This window comes from Phocoena sinus, chromosome 3 (assembly GCF_008692025.1).
Source record: "Phocoena sinus isolate mPhoSin1 chromosome 3, mPhoSin1.pri, whole genome shotgun sequence".
NCBI classification, from domain to species: domain Eukaryota; kingdom Metazoa; phylum Chordata; class Mammalia; order Artiodactyla; family Phocoenidae; genus Phocoena; species Phocoena sinus.
In genome coordinates, this window is record NC_045765.1 from 161,891,359 (window position 1) to 161,907,462 (window position 16,104).

Consider the following 16,104-nt stretch of genomic DNA (forward strand, 5'->3'; position numbering starts at 1 on the left):
GAGAACAGAGGCTCTCAGGCTGTGACATTTAAAAGCTTTTAAACTATATTTTAGCTGGTCTGTGACTGAACTGCAGGGTTACGTTCCCAGCTTAGGAAAGCCCTTATCCCTGGCCGAGAGTGGTGGCTTTGTTGAGGCCATGTGGAACTCTGCGGCTATCATGTGGGGAAAATGCATGTTTTTGGTTCCTGATCTACGTTTTAAAACAGTAGTTTTATGAAAGTAGAAATACAATTAAAAAAATTTTTTTCCCTTTGCGATAACATTAATACAAGTAAAGCCAATATTTTATTTCAAATATCAAAATGTCCTGGAAAGAAAACTTCCAATAATACTTCTGATTGCTCTGTGTTTCTTGATCGAAACTATTGAGTAAGCAGCTAAGTCACCAGGAGCAATTCCTATGAAGTGGAGGTTGAGAGGAAGGCAGCCACGCTGGCTCTTCTGTTCATGCAGTGCTGCACCCTGACCCCGGCCAGCCCCCAGTGATGCACCCTGACCCTTGCTGACCACCAATAATGTACCCTGACCCTGGATGCCCACCAATGATGCGCCCTGACCCTGGTCACCCCCCGATGATGCGCCCTGACCCTGGTCACCCCCCGATGATGCGCCCTGACCCTGGCTACCCCCCGATGATGCGCCCTGACCCTGGCTACCCCCCAATGATGCGCCCTGACCCTGGCTACCCCACAATGATGCGCCCTGACCCTGGTCACCCCCCGATGATGCACCCTGACCCTGGCTACCCCCCGATGGTGCGCCCTGACCCTGGTCACCCCCCGATGGTGCGCCCTGACCCTGGCTACCCCCCGATGATGCGCCCTGACCCTGGCTACCCCCGATGGTGCGCCCTGACCCTGGCTACCCCCCGATGATGCGCCCGACCCTGGCTACCCCCAAACGCTGCAAACTGGCAGCTGTGGCGCGGCACTGTGAGTTGAGACCAGCGCACCTCTTCTTCATGTGGCTCCACGTGGATGGGAAGGTTAAGACCAGAGCCCTTGAGTAGCTGTTACCGGGCAACATGTGCAGGGTTTGACTCCTTTCTTGTCATCAACCAGTGATGACAATGAAACAGCCAAGACGGCCTTTCTTTAATGAAAACACGGATGGAAGATTAGACAAGCAGGCAACCAAAGGCCCCTGTGAGAGGCACACACACCAAACCACCACTCGGGGCAGGACCGAGGGACGAGCTCCAAGGCCCACTTCGGGCAGACGGTCCCCCTGAGCTGCAGCAGCCCTGCCATCCCTCTGCCTTCAGTGGCGCCTCGGTCCGGACCCCACTGCCCTCAAGTCCCTGTTCTGAATGCAGGACAAGTGATAGATATGGAGACAGTAGGCTCTACAGATTCTGACCGCCAGGCATGGGCCACCTGGGGTGCCTGGAGGTACCTGGACAGGCAGCAGGTCCCTGCCAGCAGCGGCATGAAGCCCACTGGCTCCAGGAAGCCAGGCTCACCCACAGAGTTTTGGTTCCTTTTATCATATTTCACACACAGATTCAGCGTCATCCAATTATACTTACTTCTGCTTGTACTTCATCAAGTTCAAAAATAAAAGATCTTGCCTGACAGAGAATTTAAGAACCGCTCTCTTAAGAAACCTGTCCTTCTTTCTCCTAGTCACAAATAAGGTGCAAAAGTCAATCTTTTAGGTAAGAATTACAGATCGCCTGAGAACATTTCTGTGAAGAAGAAGAAAAAGAAAAGAAACCTTTTTCTGAAAAAAAAAGAAAAGAAAAAGAAAAGAAACCTTTCCTTCTTTCTCCCAGTCACATATAAGGTGCAAAAGTCAATTTTTTAGGTAAGAATTACAGATCGCCTGAGAACACTTCTGTGGGGAAAAAATGGGGTTTCCTGGGACGTACAAGCTTATGACCACAGGCTCTGGGAACACTCACTCTTGAAGGGAGAGGAATGGCGGGGGTGGGGGGGGGGAGGGAAGGAGGGAGGAAGAGCATCACTGCCCTGGGCTTGCGCTTCTGCTTCCAGGACAAAGGGACTGCTTTGAGGGGTCCAATCAAGGATGAACAAGCCAAGGTGACAAGGTGGCCCTGTTTGTAGAAGCCCTGCCTGGATCCACTCTCAAAGCTCGCTCACGTTGCTGTCCTGCTGTGTGGTGTCTGTCCCGCTGCCCACCTGCCTGCCCCAGAGCCAGGCCCCATCTCCCAGGGCCGAGCTGGGAGGAGCCGTTCTTTCCCTCCCCCTCCCTGCTCCCCTCCCCTCCCCCTCCCCCTCCCGGCACAGAGGCTGGGGCAGTAGGCGAGGGGCAGAGGAGGGGTGCTGGAGCTCTGGGAGCAGGCCCGGGTGGGCGGGGCGGGGGGGACACTCACGTCGATGGCGTCCCTCTCAAAGATGCGCAGCTGCAGGAAGAGCTCGAGCTTGATCTTGCGCTCCTGGAAGAGCTCCTCCATCTGGGCCTGGGCCTCGTCCAGCTGCTGCAGCACCGTCTCGATGTGGCTGATGGAGCTGTTGTGTGGGGTCTTGTTGCTGGAGATGGCGGAGTCCCTGAGAAGGGGCGGAGAGGGACAAATAGGAACTGCATAGGAGAGTCTCACCCTGCCGGAGGCCAGAACCGGCGGCTGGGGCCTCGGGGAAGAAGCCGGCGGGAAGCGGGACTGCCCCGCTCGGAACACGGAATAAGCCGCCCCTCCCGCCAGACAAGCCGGGCCTTCCTCCCTGATCTCAGCATACGCTAAGGAACTCCTTCCGCACTTTTTTCACAGCCCCTCTCTTAGAAGAAGTCTAACAGTCATGTGAGTCATGTCGTAGAGTTTCATCTTCAGCCACTTTTCTCTGTAAGTAGAGAACAGATGGCACCCGTTCACTACAAATGGTGGAGCCACGTCAGCTGTGGGGTTAAGCTGTAAGGCAGCCAACTGAGCCTTCATCAAGGAAGTCTGCCGGACTCTCAGAAAAGCGAGGATCACGGGAAGTTGTCAGGGGCGATGAGATAAGCTACCCCGAGGGATCCAGCAGGGGCGCTGAATTTACGTGACGGTTCCCTGTGACCCAAGGACAGGGATATGCTCTCTGCCCCAGCCTGCCTCCCCACTTCCTGCCACTAGGAGCACCCGAGTGTCAGCTGGTGCCACCCGAGGCCAGGCCTGCTGAGCCTGGACTCTGAGAGGAGTGACGCCCACCTCACCGTAGAGAAGCAGGTTGCTCAGGGCCTGCAGGACGCGGTCCTGGGAGGTTTAAATTCATCTGGTTTGTAAAGAAATTTCAGTAATTTCTAGATAGCTGTTAAAAGGAAATATTAATAAGACCTGAATCCTGGGGAGGCGTATTAGTCAATGCCATAATGAGAAAAATCATAAGAGTGAAAACACTGTGAGAGAGAAAAAGAGAAAGGAAAAGAGAGAGAGTGATGTTGGTCTCCTTTGCATGCATGGATGCTATTCGTTCTCTGCCTAGTTGGACAGAGGATTATAGCTAATTGTTCCAAAAAGTGAGGGGGAGGGGAAGCCCCCCGCAGATCTCAGAGCGTCTGCGCGGGAACGGGGGAGGGGGATGGGGCGTGGCCCACCTCAGCTGCTGGATGAGGTCCTCCCCTTCCTTGATCACGTTCACGGTCACCTGCAGGGTGGTCTGCTGCTGCTGCCCGAAGCGCTTGATGAGGTCCTGCACGGCCTCCACAGACTCGGCGTACACGTCGTCCAGCAGCTCCTTCTGCAGCTCCTCCAGCCATGTCCACAGCTGTGGGGACAGCGCTGTGAGCCCGGCCCTTCCCGCTTCCCCGGGGCTGGGGGGTCCGGGCCGGGAGGGGACCGGCGGCAGTGGTTCCCAGGGAGCTGAGAGGGAGGAGGGCGGCAGGGGGGCCGGCGGCCAGTGGGACACAGAGCAGGACGCGAGGTGAAGAAACAACCAGGCAGAGAGCCCGAGGGGACTGTCACAAAGGAGAGAAAGGAAAGGGGAGGGCAGCAACCATTCCCAGTCCTTCCCAGACCCAACCCAATGCAAGAGGAAACAGAAAAAAATCTCAACAGCTGGAACGTCTGCTAAACGTAACGGGCATTCTTCTATGCGTCTTCTGACTCTTACTTAGGAGAGGCATAGTTTTATTTTTAGCAAGAGCATGACAGTCCATTACTAATTATTAAACTGCTGCTCAGACAGGGGGCTTTACATCCCTCAAAAGGAAGGAAACATATAACGTGGTAAAATCAACCCGTCACCACGCCCGGCAGGAGATTCGGATGTGGCTCTTGCCGGCTCCCCACTCCCAACACAGGCCACGGTCAACCCGGACACAGATCAGTCCTTCGATGACAGGAGTACATACTGGAAACATGTGATCACCTTCATTGCCATGACCATTAACAAGGTGTTCGCACACATGGATAGGCAAAGACAACTTGGGACAAGGACTGCTTCCAGCCTGGCGGGGACAGAGCACCTTGACCGCTTCTGGGAAGCCCACTGCCTCTTCCAGGTCCCTGGGTAGCCATTCAGCGAACTGAAAGGACAATTAATTAAACTGAAAGGGCCCTGGTGGCTTGGGAGCGGTTTGTGCGTGGAGAAAAGGCTTCCTGCTTCCCCGGGAATGGAATAATCACCTCCCGTACGGTACGGTATGTGTACATTACAGACGGCTGCCCCAGCTGTGGGAAGACAGGGGGCCCTGACACTGCCGGCCACGCGGCCTTGTGGCTGACACAGCACCACTGCTTTACTGAGGCCTGACGGACACAGAAGAAACGGCACAAGTTTAAAATACTTCGATATTTGGTAAGTTTGGACACGTGTAAACCCATGAAAAGATCAACGCTATCAAGACAGTGACTAGCTCCATCACCCTAAGAGTCTTCCCGTGCCCCTGGTAATCCCTCCCTCTGTCTTCCTTCCAGGCGATCACCAGCCTGCTTTCTGCCACTACAGATTAGCTTGCATTTTCTAAAAAAAGAATTACATTCACGGAATCGTATAGTAGGTCCTCTTTTTTTTTTTGCTTCTTTCCGCATAATTATTTTGAGATTTCATCCATACTACTGCGTGTATCAACAGTTCTCTCCTCTTTGTTACTGAGTAATACTCCATTCTGTGTCGACGCCACAATTTATCCACTCAGATGTTGACGACATCTGGGTTGTTTTCAGTTTGGGGCCATTACAAACACAGCCGCTATGCACACTGGTGTATAGTCTCCGTATGCACCTGTGCTTTCCTTTCTTGTAGGTACACATCTAGGTGCAGAGCGGTTGGATCATATGGTAGGTGTATGTTTAACTTTTTATTAACAAAATGCCAAACTGTTTTCCAAAGTGGCTCATTTCACGTTCCCCGGCCCCCGCTGCCCCTGGCAGTGTCTGAGAGCTCCAATCCCTCCACATCATTACCGATACCAACGTGGTCGGTCTTTTTAATTGTAGCCATTCAAAATGAGGGGTATCTCATTATGGTTTTAATCAGCAATTCCCTAACGACTAATGATGGCAAATCCAAGCTAACCTTTCAAGAGTTCTTTTGTTGTTAAACATGTATTCAGGTGAGAACAAAGTCTTGCCAGCTGGCTCCTGTTGGGTCAGTATTTAAATAGGGCAGGTAAATTTAAAAACAAGGTGAGTGCTGGCACAGAACTTACTTGTAGTCAAGTACTTGGGGTCCTAAGAGTTAATTTTACTAAAAATGTTAAAATGTCAACTTGAGTCATATTTTTTACCCATCTCTGTAAGATATCAAATTTCATACAATCCAAGGATTTTAATTATAGGCATTTTAGAAGGAGGCTGGTTCACCTCTGTGATCTTACAGATTAAGGAAAAGAGGCCACAGATGATGAAGTGACCTGAACAACATGGGCACACCTATTAGCAGCGCCAAACTATGCGCAAAGTCAGTACGGTATCAGAAAGGAGCCCTCCAGACCTGGTCACACGTCACATTGATACCGCATTTCAACATGAAAAAACACCATTCATCAACAGACCAAATAGGGACTGATACCTTGCACATCTATTAAGGGTCCAATCAATAACATACTCCTGTTTTTCATTTTGTTTTGTTTTGTTCTCTAAATTCCCATGAAACTGGTTGCTGCAGTTATAAATAATAGGAAGGATGAAAGCATTATGACCATAAAGAATCTCCCAATTTGCTCTCATATTTCCCACGAAAAATCTTCCATGGGAAGGTGATCATTTCACAATATACAGGAGTACTGAATCATTATGCTGTAAACCTGAAACTAATAATATGTCAATTATATCTCAATTAAAAAGTGTTTTATCCACAAATAATTAAAAAACACTTTTCTTATAATATGGAATAACGATTACGAGGCGTGGGTTCTGAAGCCAGATTGCCCGAGTTCAAATCCTGACTTAACATTTCCTAGGGTGTGACCTGGAGCAACTTCCCTGGATCCATGTCTCGGCATTCTCATCTGTAAAATGGACATGGTAATAATGCCTACTCCAGGGAGTTACTGAGAAGATTCAACAAGACAATACATATTTCTTCAAAATAACATATGTTAGCCACTATTACAGTTTTGTTCTTGTAAGAGAAATTTTGATAATAAGAATCATAAAGTTTTTAGAAGTGTTCTTTCTCTAGGTATTTTTCAAAACACGTCCAAGTTCCAACCAATTGTTCAAAATATGTCACTTAGTCTGGTAAACTTAATACTGTGCCGCATTTAAACCTTTTTACACCTAAAAACAGTGCAGTACGAGGGAAGAAGTGCTGGAATTAGTCCAGATCCTACAGAACTCTCTTCCCATTGGTTCTGGGGAAAGTGCCAAGAGTATGTGTGGGTCAAACCCTTTCCTTTCTTCCTGGTAAGTTCTGAAAGAACTAGCTAATTCCTTCAAGAGCCTGGACATCTTGACACGCAACCATGGTGGAGGGTGCACACCGCCCAGCCGGCTGCGGAGCCAGGGAAGGGCCCAGCTCTGGAGGGGTTCACGCAGTTGAAAAGGGAAAAAAAACTGAGGTAGAAGGAGCGAGACTACGTTTAAATCCATGATTAAAACGCCCAAAGTTCCTCTGCCCCTTTAGAATTCCTCTGTCAGGTCCTACAGGAAATATTCATTTTGGAGGAAAAAGTCTCAGAGAAAGGTCATTTCCAATGCCAACCGATGATGAACTGATGCATATCATAATACAATATGAGTCAGACAAAGTCTATTTTTAAGCTTTCGAAGTGGTACACGTGACGCCCAAAATAACGTCTGAATAAAGGAATGAGAAACAGTCTCTAGGATACCTGTGAAATTTTTACCATAGACTTCCTGAGGGTGAAAAAAATTGCACTTCTGGGCATGCTGTTAATTTACAATGAAAAGATAAATCTTTGCCCGACAATGAGAGAGGAGTTGTATCTTATCCAAGTTCTCAGCAGCATGAAATCCACTTCTAAGAGAACTGTGCCCACAGCCAGGTGACGGCCAGGCAGCCAGAGTTAGGCAACGCTGTCCCCTAGAGGCCACCCAAGCTGTGGCCAGGAGCGTTCCACGCAGGAGAACTTGAACCCAGCCCAGAATGGGGTGCAGGTGCGTACAGACTTGGGTCACAGTCCAGGATCCAGAGAGGAGGCTGGTTTAGAAAGACCCATGGAGTTCTTGGAAGAAAACTCCTGTGATAAGTTGTGGGAGAGCCTGGTCCTGGATCGAGCATCTGCTGTGTCTGATCCCTGTGCGTCCCCTATCCCAGTCCCTTCCCCCACACCGCCTGTCCTGGGTGGAGCCTAAAGAAGGAGCCAAAGCTCTGCTGGGAGAAAGCCCCTGAAAAAGCCCTTTGCTTGCTAGAGAGGGATCTGAGAGGAACTCACTGGGGGGGGAGATCCCAGGAAAGCACTGAGTCTCCAGCTGGTTCAGTGGGTGGTCAGATGGGAGCCCCGAGATTTGGGGGCTGCTCTAGCTGCAGCCGCTCCCAAGATGCACAGTCTGAACGCAGGCTACCAGCCTGGTCCATCTGGAGGTAGGAGTGCAACACACCAGCTGGGGGGTCCTTATCCCCCATGTGACCTTGGGAAAAGTCCTTGGAGTTCTCTGCCTTCAGTTTTCTCGTCTGTGAAATGGGATCATTTTACCATGAGTTTGAGAATCAAGTGAGATGACCACAAATGTGTGGCAGTGCTCAATTACCACAAGCACTTTGTAAATAGAAGCTACCACCACTGGTATCCATTTCCCTACTCTTGTTTTTGACAATCATTCAGGTACCAGTGGGGAAGTATAAAAGCCGGGAGCAGGGACTTCCCTGGTGGTCCAGTGGTGAAGAATCCGCCTTACAGTGCAGGGGACATGGGCTGGATCCCTGGTCAGGGAACTAAGATCCCACATGCCGTGGGGCAACTAAGCCCGCGTGCTGCAAACTACAAAGCCCATGCGCTCTGAAGCCCGCACGCCACAACTACAGAGCCCATGCGCCCCGGAGCCTGCGTGCCACACCTGAGAGAGAACCCGCACGCCACAACTAGAGAGAAGCCCGGGCGCCACAGCGAAAGATCCCGCGTGCCTCAACGAAGATCCCGCCTGCCGCAACTAAGACCTGACACAGCCCAAAATAAAAAATAAATTGGAAAAAAAAAAAAAGCCAGGAACAGAAGCAGGCGGCAACTTGCAGGGGGAATTTCAGAGGGCACCTGCTATGAGCACAGAACGTGATTCCGTTTCAGACAGAGGAAGCAGGGATCAAAGGGGAACCGCTCCGGCCACGAACAGCACGTTCTTTAGCCTGAAATGACCACCTGTGATTCTGGGGCACGTGCCTGTCACCTGACTGAGGAGTAAGGGTTTCAGGAGTACCAATTATCCTTGGATGGGTGATAAAAGATCCCTTAGTATGATGAAATGAAATGTATGAAGGATGTATGGAGGGAGGGGCAGAGGGCAAATAAAGTCAGTATCATGAAGTAATACCAAGGCAAATATGTGTAAGGGGGGACAGAAAAGGAGGAAACCCCAGGAGCATGGCAAGGGCAGCCCACGCATCAAGGAGGGACACCATTAAGGGGGGCATCGGGCTCTGCAGTGGAAGCGAGGACAAGGTGAGGCACAGGTGACGCGGCTGGGCCCACGGCCGACTGGGACATCGGGGCAGTGCCAGAACCTCCCAGGTATTTAGATGAAGTCTAATTCGCTAAAAACAGACATCGGGGCAGTGCCAGAACCTCCCAGGTATTTAGATGAAGTCTAATTCGCTAAAAACAGATGTTGAGATTTAGAATTTTAAATCTTCTTTTTATTCCACCCCATCCCCAGCGGGTAAGACACTCCCTCCAGCAGCTGTCGCTCCCTGAGGCATCAAGTTGGGGGAAAGTGCCTCGCCACCCAGGGTCGTTCTGAGCGCAACCCTGTCTCCCCGAAACAGTACGCAGCTGATCCAAGTGTACTTCCTCGTGCGCTCTTCAAATCTCCAGAGATATTGCCTGTTCCTGCAGACCGGCCTCCCTCTCCGGAGACTAACACGTTATTCCCTGCCCTCGGCCAGCTCTGGCAGCACCAGCTGTCTCTCCTCTGAATTCCCCGCCCCCCAATTTGGGGGCTGAAGCACTGAAGGCAGCACCAGACGGGACCCAGCAGCAGCGAGATACGTCACCCTGGGGGAGGAATTACTGCGGACACTGTCCATCAACACAGGTAGGAATGTTCTTTGTTTAACGCGTGCTGCTGCCACCTACGTGGCTTATGTTACCTCTGTAACCCGCCTACTTCTGATTCAAAACAGACTCATGAATCAAAACCCATGAATGAAATTTCTGTCATAGGTTTGGACTTATTCTTGCCGGGATCTTTTCTGATTCTGTTTTATTATCTGATATATCTGGCAGCCCGTGGTCTAGACTTTGATCAACTTGCCCTCCGTGCCAATCCACGCACTCACAGGCCTCATGCTTAGAGACAGATGTCTGCAGTGCAAACAACCTCCAGCCCCGCTGAGGTCATCCACTAACCAACACTCCCACTGCCAGCCTCGGCTGCAAGGCTTTTAACGCAGCCACGATTATTTCTGCTTCAGCACCGAGTCTGTCCTGGCTTTATGGCAATTTGACCACTTTCAAGACAAAATGCTCTCAACACAACAAAGGCAAGTTTTCAGGGTGCCTGGACTTGGATGTACAATCTCTCCAGATGTCCCAGACGGACGCAAAAGTTCTGAATAGGTGGGTGGAGGCAGTTCAGAGACATGGCAACCGCACAGGCTGCTCCCCTGCAGCAGGTGACACCAGGGATTAAAACCATCCGTCTGTGGGGCCTCAGGTCCACCTGGGATGACTGGTCTACTCCCTCCCATCACCCCCTTCATCAGAAAGCTGATCCAATTGCGGGTCTGGGCTGGAAATGACTTCCTCATTCACAGGCAGGGTATGAGCAATGTCTTCCCATCACAAACACTTTCTTCCTGGCATGGTCTACTCAGAGATCAGTATGGGAGGATAAGGACAGTCTTGGTCTTGTGTTAACTGACACCCTCAACTGATTCTTTTTCACAGTGATTCAGCCCATATTTTCCTGTCTGTGTACAAATTAAATGTCAAACGCTTGGCTAAATGCTCACTAATTCCACTGCCTACTCTTCATCCAATCAGAAACCTAGTAAAGAATGAAATAAAGTTCACACAGCATAACTTGTTCATTCACTTCTTCCCTTTTAAAAGGCAGTTTAGAAACTGTCTTTTCTAGAACTCTGCTTAGGAGTGACCTCAACCTGAGTAATATGTGAAATCTACCTTCTTAAGAAGGCCTTCTGGCATCCCTTCCTTTTCCCACAGTTCCTTAGACAGCAATACACCAAATCTGGTGAACTAACTATCAAGTTCTTTCACTACCCAGGGATCTAATGTGTCTTGGAATACGGACTTGAAATCATTTAGGAGAAATAAGTTCGTTCTTATAAAAATCTTCACCCATTTTGGTCATCAACTTGTATCCATCAACATCCTGGGCCCCAAGCAGAAAGCCCGACCCTTCCTTGATCTTGTGGTTCTGCAGTTTGTGCTTTATAAAAAGGAAGAGAGAACAAACAACAACAAAACCAAAAAAGGCTTTTCAGTCTCTGTAGGCCCAGCTTACCTAGAACTTTTAAGCTTTCTGACAAAACACTGCTGGTGATCAATCTTCCTACCGCTTATTCAATAAGAACAATAAACAGTAACAAATAGTACACGACACATGGATAGTTTACTTCTCTCAATTAACCGAAGCCCTATCACATTTAGTTTATGAAGCTGAGTATCAAAATATGAAAATGCCCTCTAAAAGAAGTCTAACAAGTAAACAAGATTACACATACATCCATTTTCAGCTGGGCATTTTAAGACCTAATGTTGTATTCCCTGAACTTCTGTACAAATGCCTCACCTCCTCGTTACATTAACTGAGGCCAATCTACAAACAACTAATTAAAGCAGACGTTTCCGACTCTCCGTTTAGAAGCAGACATTTAGACTTTCCCTTCAATAAAAAATGATAAAATCTGGAGTTAGTGCACAGGGATATACGTTTAGTCCCCACTGTAATAGTGAGTTACAAATAAAGATAAGATAGTATATTATTAATTCATTCATTTAATAATCATCCACTGACTATTCTCTGTCAGGTATATTAGAGTTCCGTACAGTTTTACACACTAACATGTAATTTCTCTCTTGATCTAAAAATTTTCTCTGCCTCAAAATATTGGGTCGATAAGAAGAAACTTCATGAATTTAAACCAGTTTTAAACCATTCTCTAGAGAAAAAAAAAAAAGCTTTACATGAATTAAACTAAATTGACAAAAGGATTTTCCTTTTAGATAATGACATCCCTCTTCCCCACTGGCCAGCCCAAATGCTTTACACATATTTACTTGGTGAAAAAATTCATTTATTTTGCAGCTTTGGCTGGGAACAAAAGTAGTCAGTGATGTGAACAAAGCCATGTATGCCAATGTGACGGAACCACGAGCAAAGATTCTCTGTAACAGCCTCCTCGGCCCTGAGTGGATGCAGCGCTGGAGCTGTGCATCCAGCAAGGCTCCGACTGCTGATCTGAAGGGTCAGAGTGAGGCGCTCACCCTGAGAAAGGGCAACAGAAGCAGATTAAGCAGTTCCTGTTGCTCAAAGATGAGTAAGGGAGGTATCGGGATTATACCCAAGTATTCATACCCAGGTATTTATTATACCTCTGTGTCTTATAGTTAAATCATTTGTCGAGTAACAAGGCAGGTGAGGAGGAAAAACAAGGACATTTATTGGCAGCTAGGATGGTGAGTGTGTAATTGCATCCAGTTGGTCCACAGCCCTCAGAGATGCTGTTATTCCCAATTCTGCAGAGAGAGAGCTGAGGCACCACAGAGCAGCCTGTCCCAGATCACCCAGCCAGTTAAGTAAGGGGATGTGCTACACTATAGTGTACTTTCTTAATTATTTTAATAAAGATGATATTTTTACAGAAAGAAAGCATAAATGATTAGATCTATTTTTTTGGATATTCCCACCTATGGGAAGACCACCTATTTTTTTTTTAAATACCAGATACCACAATCTATGTGAAGGCCTAATTGCCAAAGCAGTAGGTAGCAACTGAATGTTGACTTGGAAACCAAAGTCAAATCCAGTGCTCAGTCTTGCAAGGGGCGATGATGTAGTGGACGGTTCTAGGCCCTGAGTTTCCCTCTTGCTTCCTCTGGCTTGTGGCCGTTTAATTGCTCGTTTCTGTCTACATCAGATAAACAAGCTAAAGAAATCAAACATTTAAGAGTGTATTTAGAGTCTTCATCTAAGGAATTGAATATTAACATAAAAATTATCGAGATGTGATCACAGAAGGTAAACTTTACTTCCTAAAATATTATGCATCTGATCTTAACCTTTCCCACTGGACTTCTGAGATGTTAAAGAGCGAGGTCACTCATACATTGCTGCTGGGAGTGTAAAATGGTACAGGCATTCTGGAAAAGTCTGGCAGTTTCTTTTAAAACAATGTGTTTACCAAAGGACCTGCCAGTTGTACTCTTGGGCATTTATCCCAGAGACATGAAAACTTCATGCAAAAACTTGTACATGAAGGTCCACAGCTTCTCTGTTTGGAAAAGCCAAAACTTGACAATATCCCAATTGTCTTTTAAAGGGTAAATAGTTAAGAAACTGTGATACAGCCAAACCATGAAATAAAGTACTGACACACGCAACAACAGGCATGGGTCTCGGGAATTTTGCTGAGTAGAAAAAGCCAATCTCAAAAAGGTACGTATTGTATGATTCCATTTATGGAACGTTTCTGAAGTACAATTATAGAGATGGAGAACAACAGACTAGTGGTTGCCAGGGGTTGGAGGTTAGGGGGTAGGGGTCAGGCACAGGTGTGAGGAGGCGGCAGAAGGGAGCCCGCTGGTGATGGGATGATTCTGCATGACTCTGTACATTCAGAGTGGTGGTGGTTACACGAATCTACACACGATAAAATCTCACGAAGCTAAGCATGCGTGCGCACGCGAACACATACACATCATGCACTGCACACCGGGGAAAGGAGAATCTAGGAATAAGCTCTGGGGAGTGTGGCAAAGCCACTTTCCTGCTTTGACAGTGTACGTGGTTATGCGAGATGTGACGCCCTGGGGGGAGGCTGGGAGAAGGGTGCAGGGACCTCCTTATCTGTTTCTTTTTTTCCCAACTTTCAGGGATTATAAATATTTCAAAATAAAAAGTATTTTTTAAAAAAGCTGGGAAACACGTTTAAAGGTATCACCCATACATAGGAATGCAGAAAAAACCAAATCATTTTGGAGACTAGAGAGAGATGAGTCATCAGTAAAATCCAGCTGAGAAGATCAAAATACAAGGCTTGAAAGTTGCAAACCAAGTTTTAGAGATCTTTGCACGGGAGACAGAAGGGATCTGGAAGAATCCGATGCCGAGAGGCTGAGATCACCCCGAGGAGGACTGTGACCCCTCCCCTTCCGAGAGTCGTGCTGAACAGAAACAGGGCTTCTCTGGAAAGCTAGGTGTCCTGAACGGGGCTGCATCACGACTGCCAATGACCACGAGATCCATCAGAGGGCAGCTGGTCTACACGGGCAGCATCAGCTACCTGTAGTCAAGTTTCCTGAATTAGTTCACCCGGCAGATGCCTGACTGGTTGGTTCTCCGGCTCCACAGGGGAAGAAGAGAAAAGGAATCCGGGCCCTTTGAGTGGTGGCTGGTTGAAAAGGCACTGGGTATGTTTTCAAACTCAGTGAGGATGGCAGGAGACGCAGCTGGGGAGCTCCGCACCTGGAGGAGAGGAGCGGTGAGCCCGCTTCCTTGTAACCCTGCACCCACTACAGGGCAAGATCCGGATGGCGCTCTCCCTGCTCCCTGGGGAGAGCTGGGCGCTGGCCGAGTGTAAAGAGAGAGGTCTGCCTGCCTTGAGCTATTTGTAATGAGGTGGATGGACCTAGAGTCTGTCATACAGAGTGAAGTAAGTCAGAAAGAGAAAGACAAATACCGTGTGCTAACACATATATATGGAATTTAAGAAAAAAAAAATGTCATGAAGAACCTAGGGTTAAGACAGGAATAAAGACGCAGACCTACTAGAGAATGCACTTGAGGACACAGGGCGGGGGCGGAGGGTAAGCTGTGACAAAGCGAGAGAGTGGCATGGATATATATACACTACCAAATGTAAAATAGATAGCTAGTAGGAAGCAGCCACATAGCACAGGGAGATCAGCTCAGTGCTTTGTGACCACCTAGAGGGGTGGGATAGGGAGGGTGGGAGGGAGGGAGATGCAAGAGGGAAGAGATATGGGAACATATGTATGTGTATAACTGATTCACTTTGTTATAAAGCAGAAACTAACACACCATTGTAAAGCAATTATACTCCAATAAAGATGTTAAAAAAAAAAAAAAAAATGAAGCCAGGCTGGTATGCTGTGACCAAAAAATCTCCAGGTGGTTGGGATGCCTTTATTTTTGACTTCTGAATAAAATGAAAGGTTCCTCTTTTCCCAGGCATTACCCCCAAACAAAAATGTGTCCCAGTTCAGTGTGTAAGTTTGCAGAAGCAGAACCAAAAGGCTTCTTTACTTAACCCAGCAAGAATCACAGCCTCATTCAAATGGGAATGATCTTTCCTGGGAAACCATGGTTTCTGGGAATCAAGTGAAGAAAAACCAGCTCAAGGCCACGGAATCGATTCCAGAAATAAACTCTGGCTGAGAACTCAGTGTCACCACCTGGTTGCCTCAAATAACCCACACATTTCAAAGGTAATTGTCAATTAACTCGGGACCTAATTTTGAGAATGAAGTTGAAGAGAACGAATGGATGAAAATAATTATGCCTTTGCTATATTTGAAAATGGAACTATGTCCCTCTGTCATTAAGTCTCAGAATGATGGGCTAGAAATAGACATCATTTGTTCCACAAGCTGACTGAGTATTTGCTAAGTCTGGGAGGCAGGCTACAAAGACAAGGGAGACAGGGTTCCAGACTTCAAGTAGCTTAACCTCTATCAAGAGAAACCAACAGATGTCTAAAATACGTGATGCACAGAAGCAGAAGTATGTTCTTCCAGTGGTCATTCATTTTTATACCCCCTCCCCGTATGTTACAGGTGGCTTTGGGAGACACTTTGAGAGGAGTAAGTGAAAGAGTAAATGAACGAATTAACAAACGGTGCAAAGAGCATTCAAAAGGAAAGGAGGACAGGTAACAAAGGCCTAATGGAGAATTATGATCAGAATGGAGGTGAATAAAATGCTAGAAACACTGAAGGGAAGAGAGGGATACAGGAGGACAAAATACAGGAGGACGAAAACTCTCCTAAAATAAAGTCAACGTTCCTTCTAAATACTACAGTACTATTTCAAAGACATTAAAAAAAAAAAAAGAGGACAGATTAGCAGTCTTCGGGTCTTCTGAGAGATTAAACATCTCATGGATTCTTTTAGAGAAAAAGAAAAAAGAGGAAAGGGTCCCAGGATGCTTCCAAATCTGGGTTTAAGGGTGAAATTGGGCTGACACCTCTATCGACCACCTTCTGTATTCAACCTCAAGGTATAAAATATTTGCCACCCACGTGAAAATTCAAATGACCCTTGAACAAAGCGGGGGTTAGGGGCGCCGACCCTCCGCACATTCAAAAATCCACGTAGGATTTACAGTCAGCCCTCCGCGT

General features: G+C 47.7%; 1 protein-coding gene across 6 annotated transcripts in view; it reads right to left on the reverse strand.

The window, feature by feature from the left end:
• Positions 1–16,104, reverse strand: part of TRIO (trio Rho guanine nucleotide exchange factor) — a 374,356-nt gene that overhangs the window by 138,405 nt on the left and 219,847 nt on the right. For all 6 annotated transcript variants that reach the window (XM_032626733.1, XM_032626732.1, XM_032626734.1 and 3 more), the window contains 2 exons: positions 3,535–3,704; positions 2,339–2,513 (listed from right to left, as the gene is read on the reverse strand). In XM_032626733.1, the coding sequence (XP_032482624.1) occupies positions 2,339–2,513; positions 3,535–3,704 (345 nt within the window). The remainder of the gene's footprint in view (positions 1–2,338; positions 2,514–3,534; positions 3,705–16,104) is intronic.